This window comes from Nothobranchius furzeri, chromosome 10 (assembly GCF_043380555.1).
Source record: "Nothobranchius furzeri strain GRZ-AD chromosome 10, NfurGRZ-RIMD1, whole genome shotgun sequence".
In the NCBI taxonomy this organism is placed as follows: domain Eukaryota; kingdom Metazoa; phylum Chordata; class Actinopteri; order Cyprinodontiformes; family Nothobranchiidae; genus Nothobranchius; species Nothobranchius furzeri.
In genome coordinates, this window is record NC_091750.1 from 30353230 (window position 1) to 30367936 (window position 14707).

The following is a 14707-nucleotide window of genomic DNA, read 5'->3' on the forward strand; positions in this document are numbered from 1 at the left end:
TTTGCAGCCAGTCTGAACCCGTCCCACCGTGAGCATGACTTCAGTCACAACGAAGCAGGCATTTAACAATGATGCTGAGCCTTTTGTCGGGGGATTAAAACGTCAGCAGCTCACATGGCCAGAAATAGGTCCTAATTTACCCCCCTTACAAAAACCTGCAGAGGCTCAGTGGGTCTTTTTGCATCCGCCCCTGTTTGTGAGTAGACACCGGCGTCTGTTCACCTTCCAAAATAAGACCTGACGACGTTTTACTTTTAATGAGATTTTACAGCTGCTCTTGTTCCAAACGGATAAATAACTCATGCTTAACTATAGCTGCCTGAGTGGACTCTGTTCTGAGAAATAGAGTTCACACACACACACACACACACACACACACACACACACACACAGGTCAAGAGCAGCAAAGACCAACTTGCAGACCTTTAAAATCAGCTCCAGTCTCCAGATCTTGCATGTCGGTCTCATGCGGGCTCACTTCCGTGTGACCCCTGGAAGTTTGCTGCTACTGTTCACTTTCATGCTTGAAAGAAAAACTGATGGCAACATAAAGGTAGTGTTTGCATGACTGGAGCTAGAATTTTATGTTTTCAAACGATAGCAACCGGCTGCTCTCAGACTAGCTGTTAGCTTATCAATCCTGAATGACCATTTTTCAAGCCTAAAGGTTGCCCACATCCCAGCTGAGCTGCAGACGGCAGGTTCTGGACTCTTATTTCCTGATATTTGGGCGTCTCGCTCTGGATTGGATAACAGCAATATGACTCTACTACTAATTTGCAACGTTGACGTTTTATCTCCACAAATAACACAAGCCTGGAGGAGTTCTGCTGTGTGGTGACGTTGCTAATGCTAATGGCTAATGGTTAGAGATGTCCACTGCTGATTTTCGGATGCTTAACCAACGACGTCGTGAGTCAAGATGAGTGAGTCCATGAATGCTAATTCACACTGTGACATGTATCTGTGAGGATTTCTAATCCTAGAGTCTCGCCGTCAGAAGCTACTGCAGGAGACAGGTGATGGATATAGTCTGTGACTGATTTTAACTGTCAGCCACACTTTTAACTGATATTTTACCAGATCTCTTTTCTGTTTACAAATCTTCTCTGTTTCTGTGCCTTGGAGGAATTTTGCCCTTTAACGTCTATTTTTGTAGTTGTTTAATGTTCATAGATGAAAGAAATTAAAGACGATTTCCAATTCGACTAAAGAGCTCACAACCATGACCCAATGATCGGCTCTGCTTCATTCTTAATAGAATTTCCGTTTTTAAATAACTTTTATCTTGTGATACCGAACCGTCCCAGCTTACTAATGGCCTTGTTACAGGACGGAACCATGCAGAGGAAGAGAGCACTTGAAGTTTTCACGATCTGAAACTCAAAGCTACGACTTGAGACCTGACTTGAGACCTGCCTGTTCTGGATTAGGACTCCGTTAGGAGCCTCGATTGGAAAAGCACAAGATTCCCTAATGACGTTCGGAAAGATGACCCAGTTCCGTTTCTTTCAACTGCACAACAGAAGCATGTTGGGGCTGCAAGTGTGTTTCTGTTTGTCACCGTATTTCGTCCTCGCACTGACTCGTCACATTTTATAAACGGAGGCCCGCGTTGTAGCTTGAGCACAGCTCAACTTTTATTTCTTTTATTTCTCGTCTACAGAAACGTCTGCATGCATAAGAGATGTCATCTTAGCACAGACCATGTGAGATTAGCAGGAAGTGAAGTTTTTAAGAGAAGCAGATCTGCTCTGGGATTTCTGTGTTCCATTAGCGGAGTCGTCTGCTCTAAATGCTGCTTTTAGGGGCTTGTGCGGTGAGTGTCTGATGGTTTTTGTCTTTTGCACAAAATGGATTTAAATCGAGCCCCGATGCACTGAAATAAAAGAGACTCAACATTAAGTAGTAGTAGTCATGCCTTGATGATGTTAGCGTAAGCTGCCCGTTTCAGCGGCACACAAGCATCAAACAAACCCATCTCAGGTGTTTTTCCTGAGAAATCAGTCAGTTTCCACACAAATTCCCTGTAAATACCACAATCCCAGTTTTCAAGCCTAGTTTTAGTGAATCGACTGTGGCAGCTCATCTTCCGGAGACAGCTTTCAGGACGCAGCTTAGTTATTAGTTGAATCAGTATGCTGTTGTCTCAGCTGACAACAGAAAGCAGAAAAAACCTTCATAAGAGCGTTTATTGCTTCGTTTTACCTGTCTGTGGTCTTGTCTCCTGAAACCAGTCGGTTCTGACTCTGGATCACCGTTTAGGACAAGAGGAGAGGGGGAACTGATTTAATGGTGTTGATTTCAGCATCTTAATCTCACCGTCTCTCCCCTCTTTCTCCCTTTGAGTGGTAATCTCTCTCCATCCACCTGAAGTTCCATCACCTGTTCTCAGCGTACCGCTAGTCGCATCATTTTACATGGACCTATGTCATTTATGCATATGTGCAGCACAGCATAAGTTCCAGCACTCGTGCACTAATTCAGCGCACGGCTTCGTAGAAGTGGCAGTCATAGCAGCTGTGCTATTCCTCTTCCTAAGCAGCACAGAGAAGACACACACACACACACACACACACACACACACACACACACACACACACACACACTCTTTACAGATCAGGCCTTCATTAATATTCTGTTGTTGTGTGTGTGTGTGTGTGTGTGTGTGTGTGTGTGTGTGTGTGTGTGTGTGTGTGTGTGTGTGTGTGTGTGTGTGTGTGTGTGTGTGTGCGCACGTGTGTGTGTGTCTGTGTGTGTGTGTGTGTGTGTGTGTGTGTGTGTGTGTGTGTGTGAGACTCCGAGCCAACGTGAGGTCTGCTGTGGCGGGGCTGTTTTGTGTTCGCAGCTGTATTTGACAGCGCTACAGCCAGACAGAGGGTGGGGTGGGGGGGGGGGGGGCAGAAGAGAGAGGACTGTAGCCAGTTCTGGTCTTGGCAGCGATGTCGCTCGGTAATTTACAGCCTCTTATCGTATATAATGAACACACCGCGTGTGCCCATGGGCACCCTCGGCAGACCTTCGGGGTGTCAAAAGAGGTGATTGGGGGGGGGGGGGTTGGAAGACGCAGGTGGTGATGCTCGGGGGCACCCTTGGGTTCACTCAGCACGCTGCGGTTCCACCTCACTGTGCCGGGTCCTCATCTGTGGTGTCCCTGCCATGCGGTCACACCAGAGAGAGAGAGGGAAGGGGGGGGGGAGACGCTACAGGGAGAGAGGAAGTAATAGTTGCAGATTAGGAATGAACAAAGAACACATACCCATTACTTTAAAACACCCGTGAGAATGTTTTGACAAAATGAAGCCTAAGAGTTCACGGTGCAATGATGGGATTGTGTTGGTTAATCTGAAGCTCTGATGCGAGTCTTTACTGTTTAGTAAAGGGAGCTGAGTTGGAATCAGACAATTGCTGTTAGACATAGACCGATCTATTGGTCAGCCGACTTATCTGGCCAGTATTTACCCATTTTTAAATAGTCTGGCACATTCATGGGTGACCTGGACTTGCTGCCGAATTGTATTTACATCTATATTAACATTAAAGAAAAACATCTGCCTAAAGGGATACTTTGCAGTTTTGGCTTGCTTTTAGCACCCCCTAGTGTCCAGTTAGTGAAACCAAAAGTTAAATGCTCCTCCTCGCTGTGCATTCTTCTTTTTAACACTTTAATCTAACAGCTGAAATGTCTCCTCAGCCTTTCTTAGTTTCTACAGGGGTGGTTCATCACTTAATCAAACAACTCAGCTGTGTTCGTGATCTGAAACAGGAAGCATGCTGGAATCAGACTGCAGCGCAATATAAAATTCTATGTTTGTGGATCTCTAGTAGCCATGACCCTACTCAAACCCAATCTTTTTAATTTCTATCTTCAGTCAATCAGTTTTATGGCTAAAACACAATCAGGAAGCAACAAATGTTTGCCAAAACATGTTTATTTCTCAGACATTGTGTCCACTGGTGCAACAGAAGTTTTGTTTTGATGCAAAGTTGTTAAAATCTTGTATTTTAGCTCTAATCAGCTGTATAATAACCTGGAAGTTTAACAAAACGATGCCGTATTTTGGTTTAGCTCTGATTTTTTCATCCACTCTCACCAGTGCGAATGTCAGCATTTTCAATTTTGTTGGACTTAGGAGGCAAGAGAGATGTTCTAGAATGTTCTGGGGTCTTCCAGAACAGGAGTAAAACATCTGTAGTTGGTGCCATCTCAGCAGCAGTAGTACCAGGATCATTCAGCGGTGATCACCACAGCCGTGTACTCGGGGACCTATATTTGTCTGCACCATTACAAGCATACTTCAGGGTGATTGTGGTGCTACAATGCCCCCTTTACAAAGTGCTGTTTTCCTCCCACATATGCTGTTATGCCGTTTTCCTTGTGCACATACAATTTTCATGTTTGTACGTGCATGTTTTATATTTTTTATTTGTATACCCCTGCATGCATGATTACACATGCAATCCTGAAAGGAGCCAGAGAGCTCACAGCACTCCACACAAGACTACCCTCAAGGTTTAGACAAACACTCAGCACTCTTCTAGAAACACCAATATAATCACAAATAATCTCTCTTTTCTTTGTGGTTTTGACCTGATTAGTTGGTAATGTTCCATTTTGAAGTGTAATCCCATTACTAATTTTGTATTAAACATGGCCAGGTTATTATAAGGATATAATGACTCAGTGTGTTTCTAAGTAAAAGGTATAAATACTTAACAGTATCCTACTTGTTAAAGGTAAGAAATACTCCAAGAATAAATTGACAGAAGGTGAAATTGATATTTAATTTCAAGCAGACTTGAAGTAATTTTACAGATTATCATATATGGGGTTAAATGGTTAGCAATCTCAGTTTTTGGAGAGTACTTTTGGGGGAATAATTTGGGTTTTGTGTGGAACACTGCTGGAAGCAGTTATTTCTAGAGCATTCTTAGGATTCCTGGTTCTTGGTGTTTTGGGTGTTTTTATCCAGTATTCCAGAATATAAAGTGGCAAAGAATGCAAGTATATTTGGTCCAGAACCATCTTAGGTATCTTTATGAATGTTTTTAGTGAAGGTTTTCCACAAGAATGGCTGAATGATGTCACCTTTCTGTGGTTTTAATGCTGTGGCTGACTTGGGTTTATTGCCAGTGTACACCAACCTTGGAATTAAAAGGAGAAATACAGAAGAATCTTTTTTTTTCCCTACATAGACGTTAGCGTAGCAACAGGACATTAAGCATAAATAACCCTCCATAGGCCTCCTCTGTGCATTAGAATCCCATTCGCCGCTCTGATAGGAGGCCCTAATTAAAGGCAGGTGAATCTGAACTCAATTATTATTCCTGCAGCATCGTGCAAGCCCACCAAGCTCTGTGATGGATTGTGATCTCTGCTGTGGCTGAATGTCTTACAGCGGGAGCGACTGATAACTTCATGCAGACAAATAAAGACCGTCACTTTTATTGATTTTTTCTTTCACCCAGCCCCCACTGACACCACCCTATATACCCATGTCTTCTGCACGATCCCTGTCTAGCTTTTATCCCCCATCGAGTCTCTTTAATGTGAATCCGTCCAACAACATCCCTCGGAAAACGTTTTCCATCATTAAAGCATAACAAAGCCGTGATGTGATCAGAGTCAACAACGGGGCGAATGCATTTCACATTCCACTTTGACTCCCCTTCCATTCCTCGCTCGCCCTAAATAAACCAACAACACACATGTATACTGTATGTACTTACATAAAATTATAAATAAATAATGTGGACAGAAGAGAAATCATCTTTTAACAGCGGAGCAGTGGCAGCGGCACATAATGAGAAATGCAATTTATTCCCTGGCACGTTGCTGCTTGGACAGGCAGATAATGAAAGGCATAGGTCATTGATGGTGACTTCAACCTGCAGCAGTGCGGTGAAATACATAATAAATATCCACCACGTTACTTGGATGGAGACTGTAACACGCAGGGGCGCAAATGACGCAAGGAGCGCCTCCTCATCCAGCACGGGAGTACAATTAGTCTTCGGCCTGCTGGTGAGAGGCTCCCTGCAAATCATAATATCCCTGATCATTGACATCTGAATATCCATTACAGCAGCCCGGTAGGGACCTGTGCTGTTGCAGTCTGTGGCACTGAATGCAGTGCCCTTTATGATTTTCATTTCCAGAAGGCACACATACTGTACATCCTCGGCAAGCTGTCTGAAATGAGGCTGGTGTGTCATTATGCACCATAAATAAAGTAAAAGCTTCACATTTGCACAGTGTGAAGCTTCAGACAGGTGAACAGAAATGGAAACTGAAATGAAAGGTTTCTGACTACCAACATATTGAATATTTAAACAATTAATCTTACGCTCAGACAGATGTTAACAGCTGTTTATCTTGTACCAAATGCCGCATTTTGAAATTAATTTACAATAAAAATCTGATCCAAATAAGCTCATTCCGGAACTGCGCTGCTCTGGGTGGCAGCATGTTGGAGTAGCTCTGTTGACTATATGTAAGTTTTGTCTTTTCTTGGACATTTTTTCTTCTAGTTTCTCAAGAAAAACTGTATTTTTTTTGACATTTTACTTTTCTGTTTCTGGTGCTGTGAAGCTTGGGGGATTTTTACTGCTATTTTTTCATTTTTTTTCACTTTTTAAGCATTTGTAATGATGCGTAACCATGGCAAAGAGCTGGTTTACAGTCGGGAGCAGCTGATTAACGTTGGTAAGGCTGAAATAATACCTCAACTGAAGCCACTAATCCCATATGAGCTAAAACGCAAAATGCGTGGGTGTCGAACGGGAGCAAAGCGGAGACAGAGAAAGAGGAAATTCAAACCATCTCTTTTTTCCATCATAATGGGCAATGTGAGATCACTGGCCAACAAGATGGATGAACTCCATGGCCTTTCAAGGACTCAGCCAGAGTATCGGCAGTGCAGTGTTATGTGTTTCAGTGAGACGTGGCTGCAGGACCATATCCCCGATTCCAGCGTCTCTCTGCCAGGATTCCTGACTGTACGAGCAGACAGAGATCTGAAGAGGAGCGGGAAAAGAAAAGGAGGTGGAGTGGCAGTGCTTGTCAACAACAGATGGTGCCATCCAGGTCATGTTTCAGTGAAATGTCGTCTCTGCGGCCCAGATGTTGAACTCTTGGCAGTAAGTTTCACCCATATTATTTGCCAGGAGAGTTCACCAGTGTTGTCTTGGCAACTGTTTATGTTCCACCTTCAGCCATTGCTGAAAGTGCATGTGATGCCATCAGTTCCATTGTTGCTAAGCTACAAACCCAGCACCCCAATGCATTTCTGGCTATATCTTGAGATTTTAATCATGCCTCACTCTCTGCTACACTTGCAACATTTCAACAGTTTGTCAGCTGCTCCACCAGAGAAAACAAGACATTGGATTTGTGTTATGCAAATGTAAAGAATGCATACATGCCCAAAACAAGACCTCCTCTGGGACAATCAGATCACAATCTTGTTTTTCTCTGCTCAGAAACCACTTGTTCAGAGGCAACCTGTGACAAGAAGAACTGTGAGAAAATGGTCACAAGATGCTGAAGAAGCCCTGCAGAGTTGTTTTGAGACCACAGATTGGATGACTCTCTGCCAAGGATATGAAGAGAACATCAATGCCATGACTTGATGTGTCACTGACTATATAAACTTCTGTGTGGACAACATCATGCCCACCAGAGCAGTGAGACGCTTCGCTAATAACAAACCCTGGATCACCAGTGAACTGAAGAATCTGCTAAATGAGAAAAAAAGAGCCTTCATGGAGGGAGACAGGGAATTATTGAGGAGTATACAGAAGCAACTGAAGATCAAGATCAGAGACAGCAAGGGGGCATACAGGAAGAAGCTGGAGAACAAACTACAGAGGAACAATATCAGAAATGTCTGGTCAGGGATGAAGAAGATCACAGGCCACAGGCAGAGGAAGGATTGCACAGATGGCAGCCTGGACACAGCCAATGAACTGAACAAGTTCTTCAATAGGTTCAGTTCAGGAACAAACCCAGCATCCTCCTCGCCTGTCCCCAGCCAATCAGACATCCCATCCTCCTCTGATCCAACATTTTCCTGTCACACGCCAGCTCTTTTGTCTTCTAACGCAGTCATGGACTCTTCTGGTTCTATAAATCTGTCTTCAACCAAGTCAGGAGATGCTGCTGCCCCATTTACCTCCCCCTCCCACCTATCTGTCTCTAGAAGTCAGGTGAAGAGGCAGCTGGAGAGACTGAACAGGAACAAGGCTGCAGGTCCAGATGGGGTCAGCCCCAGAGTACTGAAGGCCTGTGCAGAGCAGCTCTGTGGGATTCTGCAGCACCTCTTCAACCTCAGCCTGGCCCAGGAGAAGGTTCCAGTCCTGTGGAAGACATCCTGCCTTGTTCCAGTTCCAAAGAAAACTCGCCCATCAGTCAATGACGACTACAGACCGGTTGCCCTGACATCCCACATCATGAAGGTCCTGGAGAGACTCCTGTTGGTCCACCTGAATAAGCAAACTAGGACATATCAGGACCTGCTGCAGTTTGCTTATCGCCATGGAGATGGAGTTGAAGATGCCATCATCCAGCTGCTTCAACCAACCCACTGTCATCTGGACAAAGCAGGCAGCACTGTCAGGGTCATGTTCTTTGATTTCTCCAGTGCATTTAACACAATCCAGCCTGATGTACTTTGCCAGAAACTCCAGAAGACACAGGTGGGGGCCTCAACTATCGCCTGGATTAAAGACTACCTGACAAACAGACCACAGTTTGTGAGGCTGAAGAACTGCACATCAAACCAGGTGATCAGTACCACTGGAGCACCACAGGGCGCTGTACTCTCACCATTCCTTTTCACCCTGTACACCTCAGACTTCCAGTACAAATCAGAGACCTGTCATCTACAGAAATACTCATGACTCTGCAGTTGTCGGGTGTATCAGAGATGGACGGGAAGCTGAGTACAGAGAGCTGGTGGAGCGCTTTGTGGCAAGGTGTGGAAACAATCATCTGACCTTGAACGTGAACAAAACAAAGGAGATGATTTTAGACTTCAGAAGAAACAGGGTGGAGTCAAACACTGTTTCCATCATGGGAGAAGAAGTGGAGGTGGTCGAGGAATACAAACACCTTGGAGTTCACCTGGACAACAGACTGGACTGGAGAAAGAACAGCGAAGCCGTTTACAAGAAGGGACACAGCAGACTGCACTTCTTGAGGACGCTTAGGTCCTTCAGTGTCTGTAGCAAGATGCTGCACATCTTCTACAAGTCTGTTGTTGAGAGTGTAATCTCTTCAGCCATCGTCTGTTGGGGTAGCAGCATCAGAAGCAGGGACCTGAAAAGGCTCAACAGCCTAATAAAAAAGGCTGGTTCTGTTCTGGGGACGACTGGAACCACTGGAGGAGATAATGCAAAGAAGGATTCTCCAGAGAATCAAGAACATGATGGACAACCCTGAGCATTCTCTTCACAAGACTGTCCGACAACGGAAGAGTGTCTTCAGTCAGAGGCTTCTTCAGTTTGGCTGCAACACTGACCGCTACTGGAGATCCTTCCTGCCAACAGCCATTGTAATATACAACAACTCTTTGATGACTTGATTATTATTATTATTATTATTATTATTATTATTATTATTATTATTATTATTATTATCCTGAGCTACTACAGCAATCAGTTTCCCTCTGGGATTAATAAAGTATTTTTGAATTGAATTTAATTTAATTGAATTATGCAAAATATATCAAATCCAATTTTAACTTAGTTTGCATCGTTGTAAATTTATTAAATACAAGTAAAGCTATATAAAATTCTTATTTCGTGTTAAATGAAGAAAAAAAGAGATGAAACTCTGCAAAACATACCTGATTACTTTAGATTTAAAACTTTGTGTTTTGGGAGCAGCTGCATGGTCATTAATGCATCTCATGGTTGTTGAAAAGCCGTATCAGCCCACATGTTTTAATCCTCAAACACAACAACAGTTTAGGTGATTTTCAAAAGAGGACAAAAGAGAGGTTGGACTTGTCTGGCGGTATTAAAATTGTTGCCTATTAGAGTATAATACCTCATGTTTCATTGTCTAAATGATGCAGCCTTCTATTTGGATCATCAGTTCATAGTAATTGTTCATCTTTGTCACCTTTGTCAACGATGGCTGCATAAACTCCTGTTTCTGTTTCTTTCCTGCTTGGCTACTAGCTTTGTCCTGGAGTCGGTATTTGATCAAGTTCCCATTCTGCACAACAGCAGTTTTTGTGAAATTCTTTTTTTTTTTCTTCTCACTTTTCAGCAGGGGACCATCCATTCGAGTGTGAATTCTGCGGGAGCTGCTTCCGAGACGAGAGCACGCTGAAGGGCCACAAACGCATCCACACTGGGGAGAAGCCCTATGAATGTAACGGCTGCGGAAAGAAGTTCAGCCTCAAGCACCAGCTGGAAACCCACTACCGTGTGCACACAGGTGCTGCAGCCAGAATGAGTCCAGACTGTGACATGAAACCCTCGCTGCTTTCTTTGGTTTTAGGTGCATCAACCAGCAAAGCAAACACAGATGAGATTATAATGAGATGATAACAAAAATAGGTGCATGGCATTATTAACGTTTCCTTTTCATTAGATTTGTCTCATGAAATTTCATTGAATGAGTGTAAACTAGTTTATTTTTGTAAGTTTGAACTCTGTCTTGGAAAGTGTGACCATACGCGTTCATTTTGAAATATAGCTTGGGGGTATCTGTGCTCTAGCTGTTAAATTTAGATGAATCCATCTTTTCTAAATGATTGTGCAAGTTCACACTCAGGAAGTAGTTGTGTCATGAGACATTGGTAAAGATGTGTTCCCATTATTGGAACTTCAGGGTGATTTTACTGGAACATCCCCATTACTCCAGTTCACTGGGCCAGCCGAACGGGCCATGTTTTAGGGTTTGGAGTACCGGAACAGGAGTAGGAACTCTGAGTGGCCCAGTAGAGATGCTGAGTGGAACATTTGATCAATTCATGCTAATAGGTTGTAAATCAAAACCAAATGACAGCAGCAAACATCGCCCAAAAACAACCAGCATTTGTAAAATTAGAAGAGTTGCTGGTGAAGCAGAAAGGAAGCAAAAACCAGTAATTGCAGTCTGTGCTGCTTTAAAATTGCCTTTACCAAACTCCCAACACTGAAAAAAGCAACAGAATTCCCCTCATAACAGCCTAATTCACAGAGCTTTGTTCTCTTACGAAGCATCCTAAAAACTGCACTTCTTCTGGTCATTGAACACCATATTTGACATGGCACAGCAGCTCACTGCCAGATGGATTCAGTTAGGATGCACAGCGACAGAATCTACTCACCAAGAACCCAGGATCATTTTGATCATTTTATGAACTTGCAGAATTAAACAAAGCATAAATGTTCATGAGCATTACACATGTTTGTTCTAGAGGATGTAAACTACTACAATAAGCATTCATAGCATAAGCGTAAGAAGTGTAGTTGCAGAAAGACGATAAAGAAATCCTGGTGCATGGGGGGAAATCAGTTTCATTCCAGCTTGTTTGGGTATCATGGACACTTTTAAATTGTAGCACTAATATAAAATTTGGTACCTGTCAGAGGACCCCGAGATCATTGCAAGTCACAGGCTAGATGAATATCAGCGTTACTGTGATACAGTAGATGAAAGTCTCAGAAGACTTTGTATTGATCCGAGTATATTTAGAGCCCCATAAAGATGTTGACACAGTGATAGGCTAGGTGCCCTGGAGAACGAGTGCATGCTGGAAACTCGATTGAGTGAGTATAGTCTACCACGAGCTCTCGCCAGGGTGGCACACAGCCAACGGTTTATACCCTCTCGCCATCTTTTTTTTGTCTCAAACACACTCGTAGGACACCCTTCCATCTCCCATTCAATAAGCCAGCTGTTAAGCCACACTATCAAGGCAGCCTGTCCAATAATTGGCTCCCCTCCGTCCACCCTTTCCTCCTTTTGTATGGGGGAGGGGGGCTTTGCGTTAAGCTGGAGAGCAACAACAGATAACAAGAGCAAGTGACAAGCTCACAGTCAAAGGCCACCTCGCACAAAAGGAGCTGCTTGATGAATCATCGACATCGGCAGCCTAACCCCCACCCACCCCACGCTTCTCCACACAACCCAAATGCCAATGTCTGATCAATACCAAGGCCTCATTTGCAATTCATTATTAGCTGGTTATTTGGAGGGACTTTGTTTACAGTCTGCTTATCAATGAGAGCATCACGCACAAGTCCACGCTGCTTACTGGCTGAACAGCCCCATAACCCAACTCCGAGCAGAGGTCAGCTTAACCAGAGCGAGGTACCGCGTTGGCTGTGTTGATGATGCACACGTGTGAGGATTCAGATGAAAGGTGACAGCCAGCACCGGGCCAGATCACTTCCGACAGCTCATTTCAAATGCCATTGGTAAAGGTCAGCATTTACATGTCTAATTTGAGTCTGTCGGCTTGAGCGCTGGCGGATTATTCCCTGCCATCGCTCAAATCATTGGCACATTTAGGATGACCGTTGTTGCCAAATTGAAATGTGGCCGTTAAATATAACAGCCCCCACACGTCTCACTTAGATTTATACCACCTCCAGGAGTTAAACGTGGCAGGAGCTGTGTGTTGTATCAGCCTTTGGTTGGTATACAATTTTCTTTCATATTTAAAGCTGGTTATTTAAAATTATTTAGATTTGGATTCTCAAAGTTATTTTGCATCAACATTATATTCAGTGCTAATGAAGATAATTGCAGAATTAATGGTAAATGTTGTCATTTTGGCAGTTTTGGCTGTTTTTTTTTTCATTTGGACTACCTTGAGACACCACAACAGACACAGAAGAGCGTAAAATTGTGTAAACCTTAGGTACAGACCAATCAGTGGAACGTAAACTAGATCTGAAGCGAAGAAATTAGTCAGAGACCCAAGTTTGACCCCAACATATGAGATTGTTTTTGTTTTTCCTTTAGTCAAGTCACATTGTTTCATTGACTTTTCTCAATGGTTGTTTTAGGACAACTTTACATTTTGGTCAGGGGAAGATGGAGATCCTGGTTACGGACGCCATTTTTTATGTGGCTTGGTGAGAATTCAGCAGAGACTAATCCCTACATCACACTGGAGGCATCGACCGCGTGGAAAGGCAGTGGAACGGTTTACTCGCGAGCTTTGCTGCTTTTCAGTACACATCGGGAGAATCTCCGCTGCAGAGCGGCTTCTCCGCTGTGCTCCTCACTGGACTTGCAAGATCACAAAATCCCTCAAGACTTCAAAGCTTATGATTTGTTCATGCCATCCGCCATTGCACCAAAAAGAAGGAAATCACATTCGATATCGCTGTTTGATGTCATATATGATGTTGTTCCTCTCCACTGCCAGGATTGGAACCATGAAAAACACACCGCTGCACTTCTGGAATGATACTGGGAGTAAATAACAGTTAGGCCACTTTAATTGATGTAATCTACATAGAAATGAAATTGCGTTGCTGCAATAGTCTTTTATTTAGAAATTTACTGGAGGTTCTATTTCCTGTCTAGCCCTATGTTACCTGCAGAAATCGGCGTGTCCCAGAAGCGGTTCACAGCAAAAGTAGAACCTGATCCTATCTTAAGGATCCCAGAAGGGTCTCATAAGTGCTGCGCTGTCCCACACCCCTCACGGGACGTGCGTGAGGTCAGTGACAATCCGCTGCTCTTCCGTGCCGCTGACACCTCCAGTGTGAAGTAGGGGTAAAAAGGACACCTTTTGTATGTTCTGTTGTATGGGGCCTTTATTGATGCGAGAAGATCCAAGGTTTTCTGATTACAGCTCCAATTATTGTGATTGAAGCAATGATCCACGGGATTGCATTGAAAAGAAAATGTATAAAATACTTCAGCTAATCTGTGTGAAAGCATGATGTAACCTCTAACGTTTTGGCTTTTATGGACTGTATTACTAGGAGGTATGGTCAAAGCTTCAGGTCATACATTACTTTGTTGTATAACGACTTTTTGTGCAAACTATGATTAACACCATTGTTGTCTTCGTCCCCCTTCCCCTCATTTTTAGGTGAGAAGCCATTTGAGTGCAAGCTGTGCCACCAGCGGTCCAGGGACTACTCTGCCATGATCAAGCACCTGCGCACCCACAATGGCGCCTCGCCCTACCAATGCACCATCTGCCTGGAATACTGCCCCAGCCTGTCAGCCATGCAAAAGCACATGAAAGGTCACAAGCCAGAAGACATCCCCGCTGACTGGCGCATAGAGAAGACCTACCTGTACCTGTGCTACGTCTGAGACTGGGAAAACGAATGAAGAGGGAGGAAACGGGGTTGAGAAGTGAGAGGAGTGTAACGGAGGGGATAGGAGGCACTGGTCTTGAAGATTGTGGAATGTCAACGAAAAGACACTCGAAGCAAGAGTTTGTTTTCTCTTTTCTTTTTTAATGCAAAGGTGGTGATGAGCAGCTGTGTAAAAGGGCAGGAGTGGCAAGGCAAAGAGAAAGAAGAGGAAGACGGATACGGAGAGATTCTCCACCATTGTTCGGATTCATCGGGTCTTTCACTACATCTGCAATTATGTTCTTATTTCAGGTCATTTCGCGCAGCGCCGTAAAGCAAGTGTGCTGCAAGGAAGTGGCTCTTCAGATGTCGTTGCCACATTGTGAGAAAATTGATTCTCAGGGACTATCTGGTCTGCACCTCATGAATCAAGTCCTTCCTT

At 43.8% G+C, this 14707-nt stretch overlaps 1 protein-coding gene across 2 annotated transcripts in view; it reads left to right on the forward strand.

Moving 5' to 3' along the window:
• zbtb16a (zinc finger and BTB domain containing 16a) overlaps positions 1 to 14500 on the forward strand; it is a 192640-nt gene extending 178140 nt beyond the window's left edge. The window contains exons 6-7 of one of the 2 annotated variants that reach the window (XM_015976186.3): positions 10277 to 10447; positions 14052 to 14500. In XM_015976186.3, the coding sequence (XP_015831672.1) occupies positions 10277 to 10447; positions 14052 to 14281 (401 nt within the window). In that variant the 3' untranslated portion in view covers positions 14282 to 14500. The remainder of the gene's footprint in view (positions 1 to 10276; positions 10448 to 14051) is intronic. The other variant, XM_015976187.3, reaches the window with a different exon arrangement.
• The last annotated feature ends 207 nt before the right edge of the window (positions 14501 to 14707 follow it).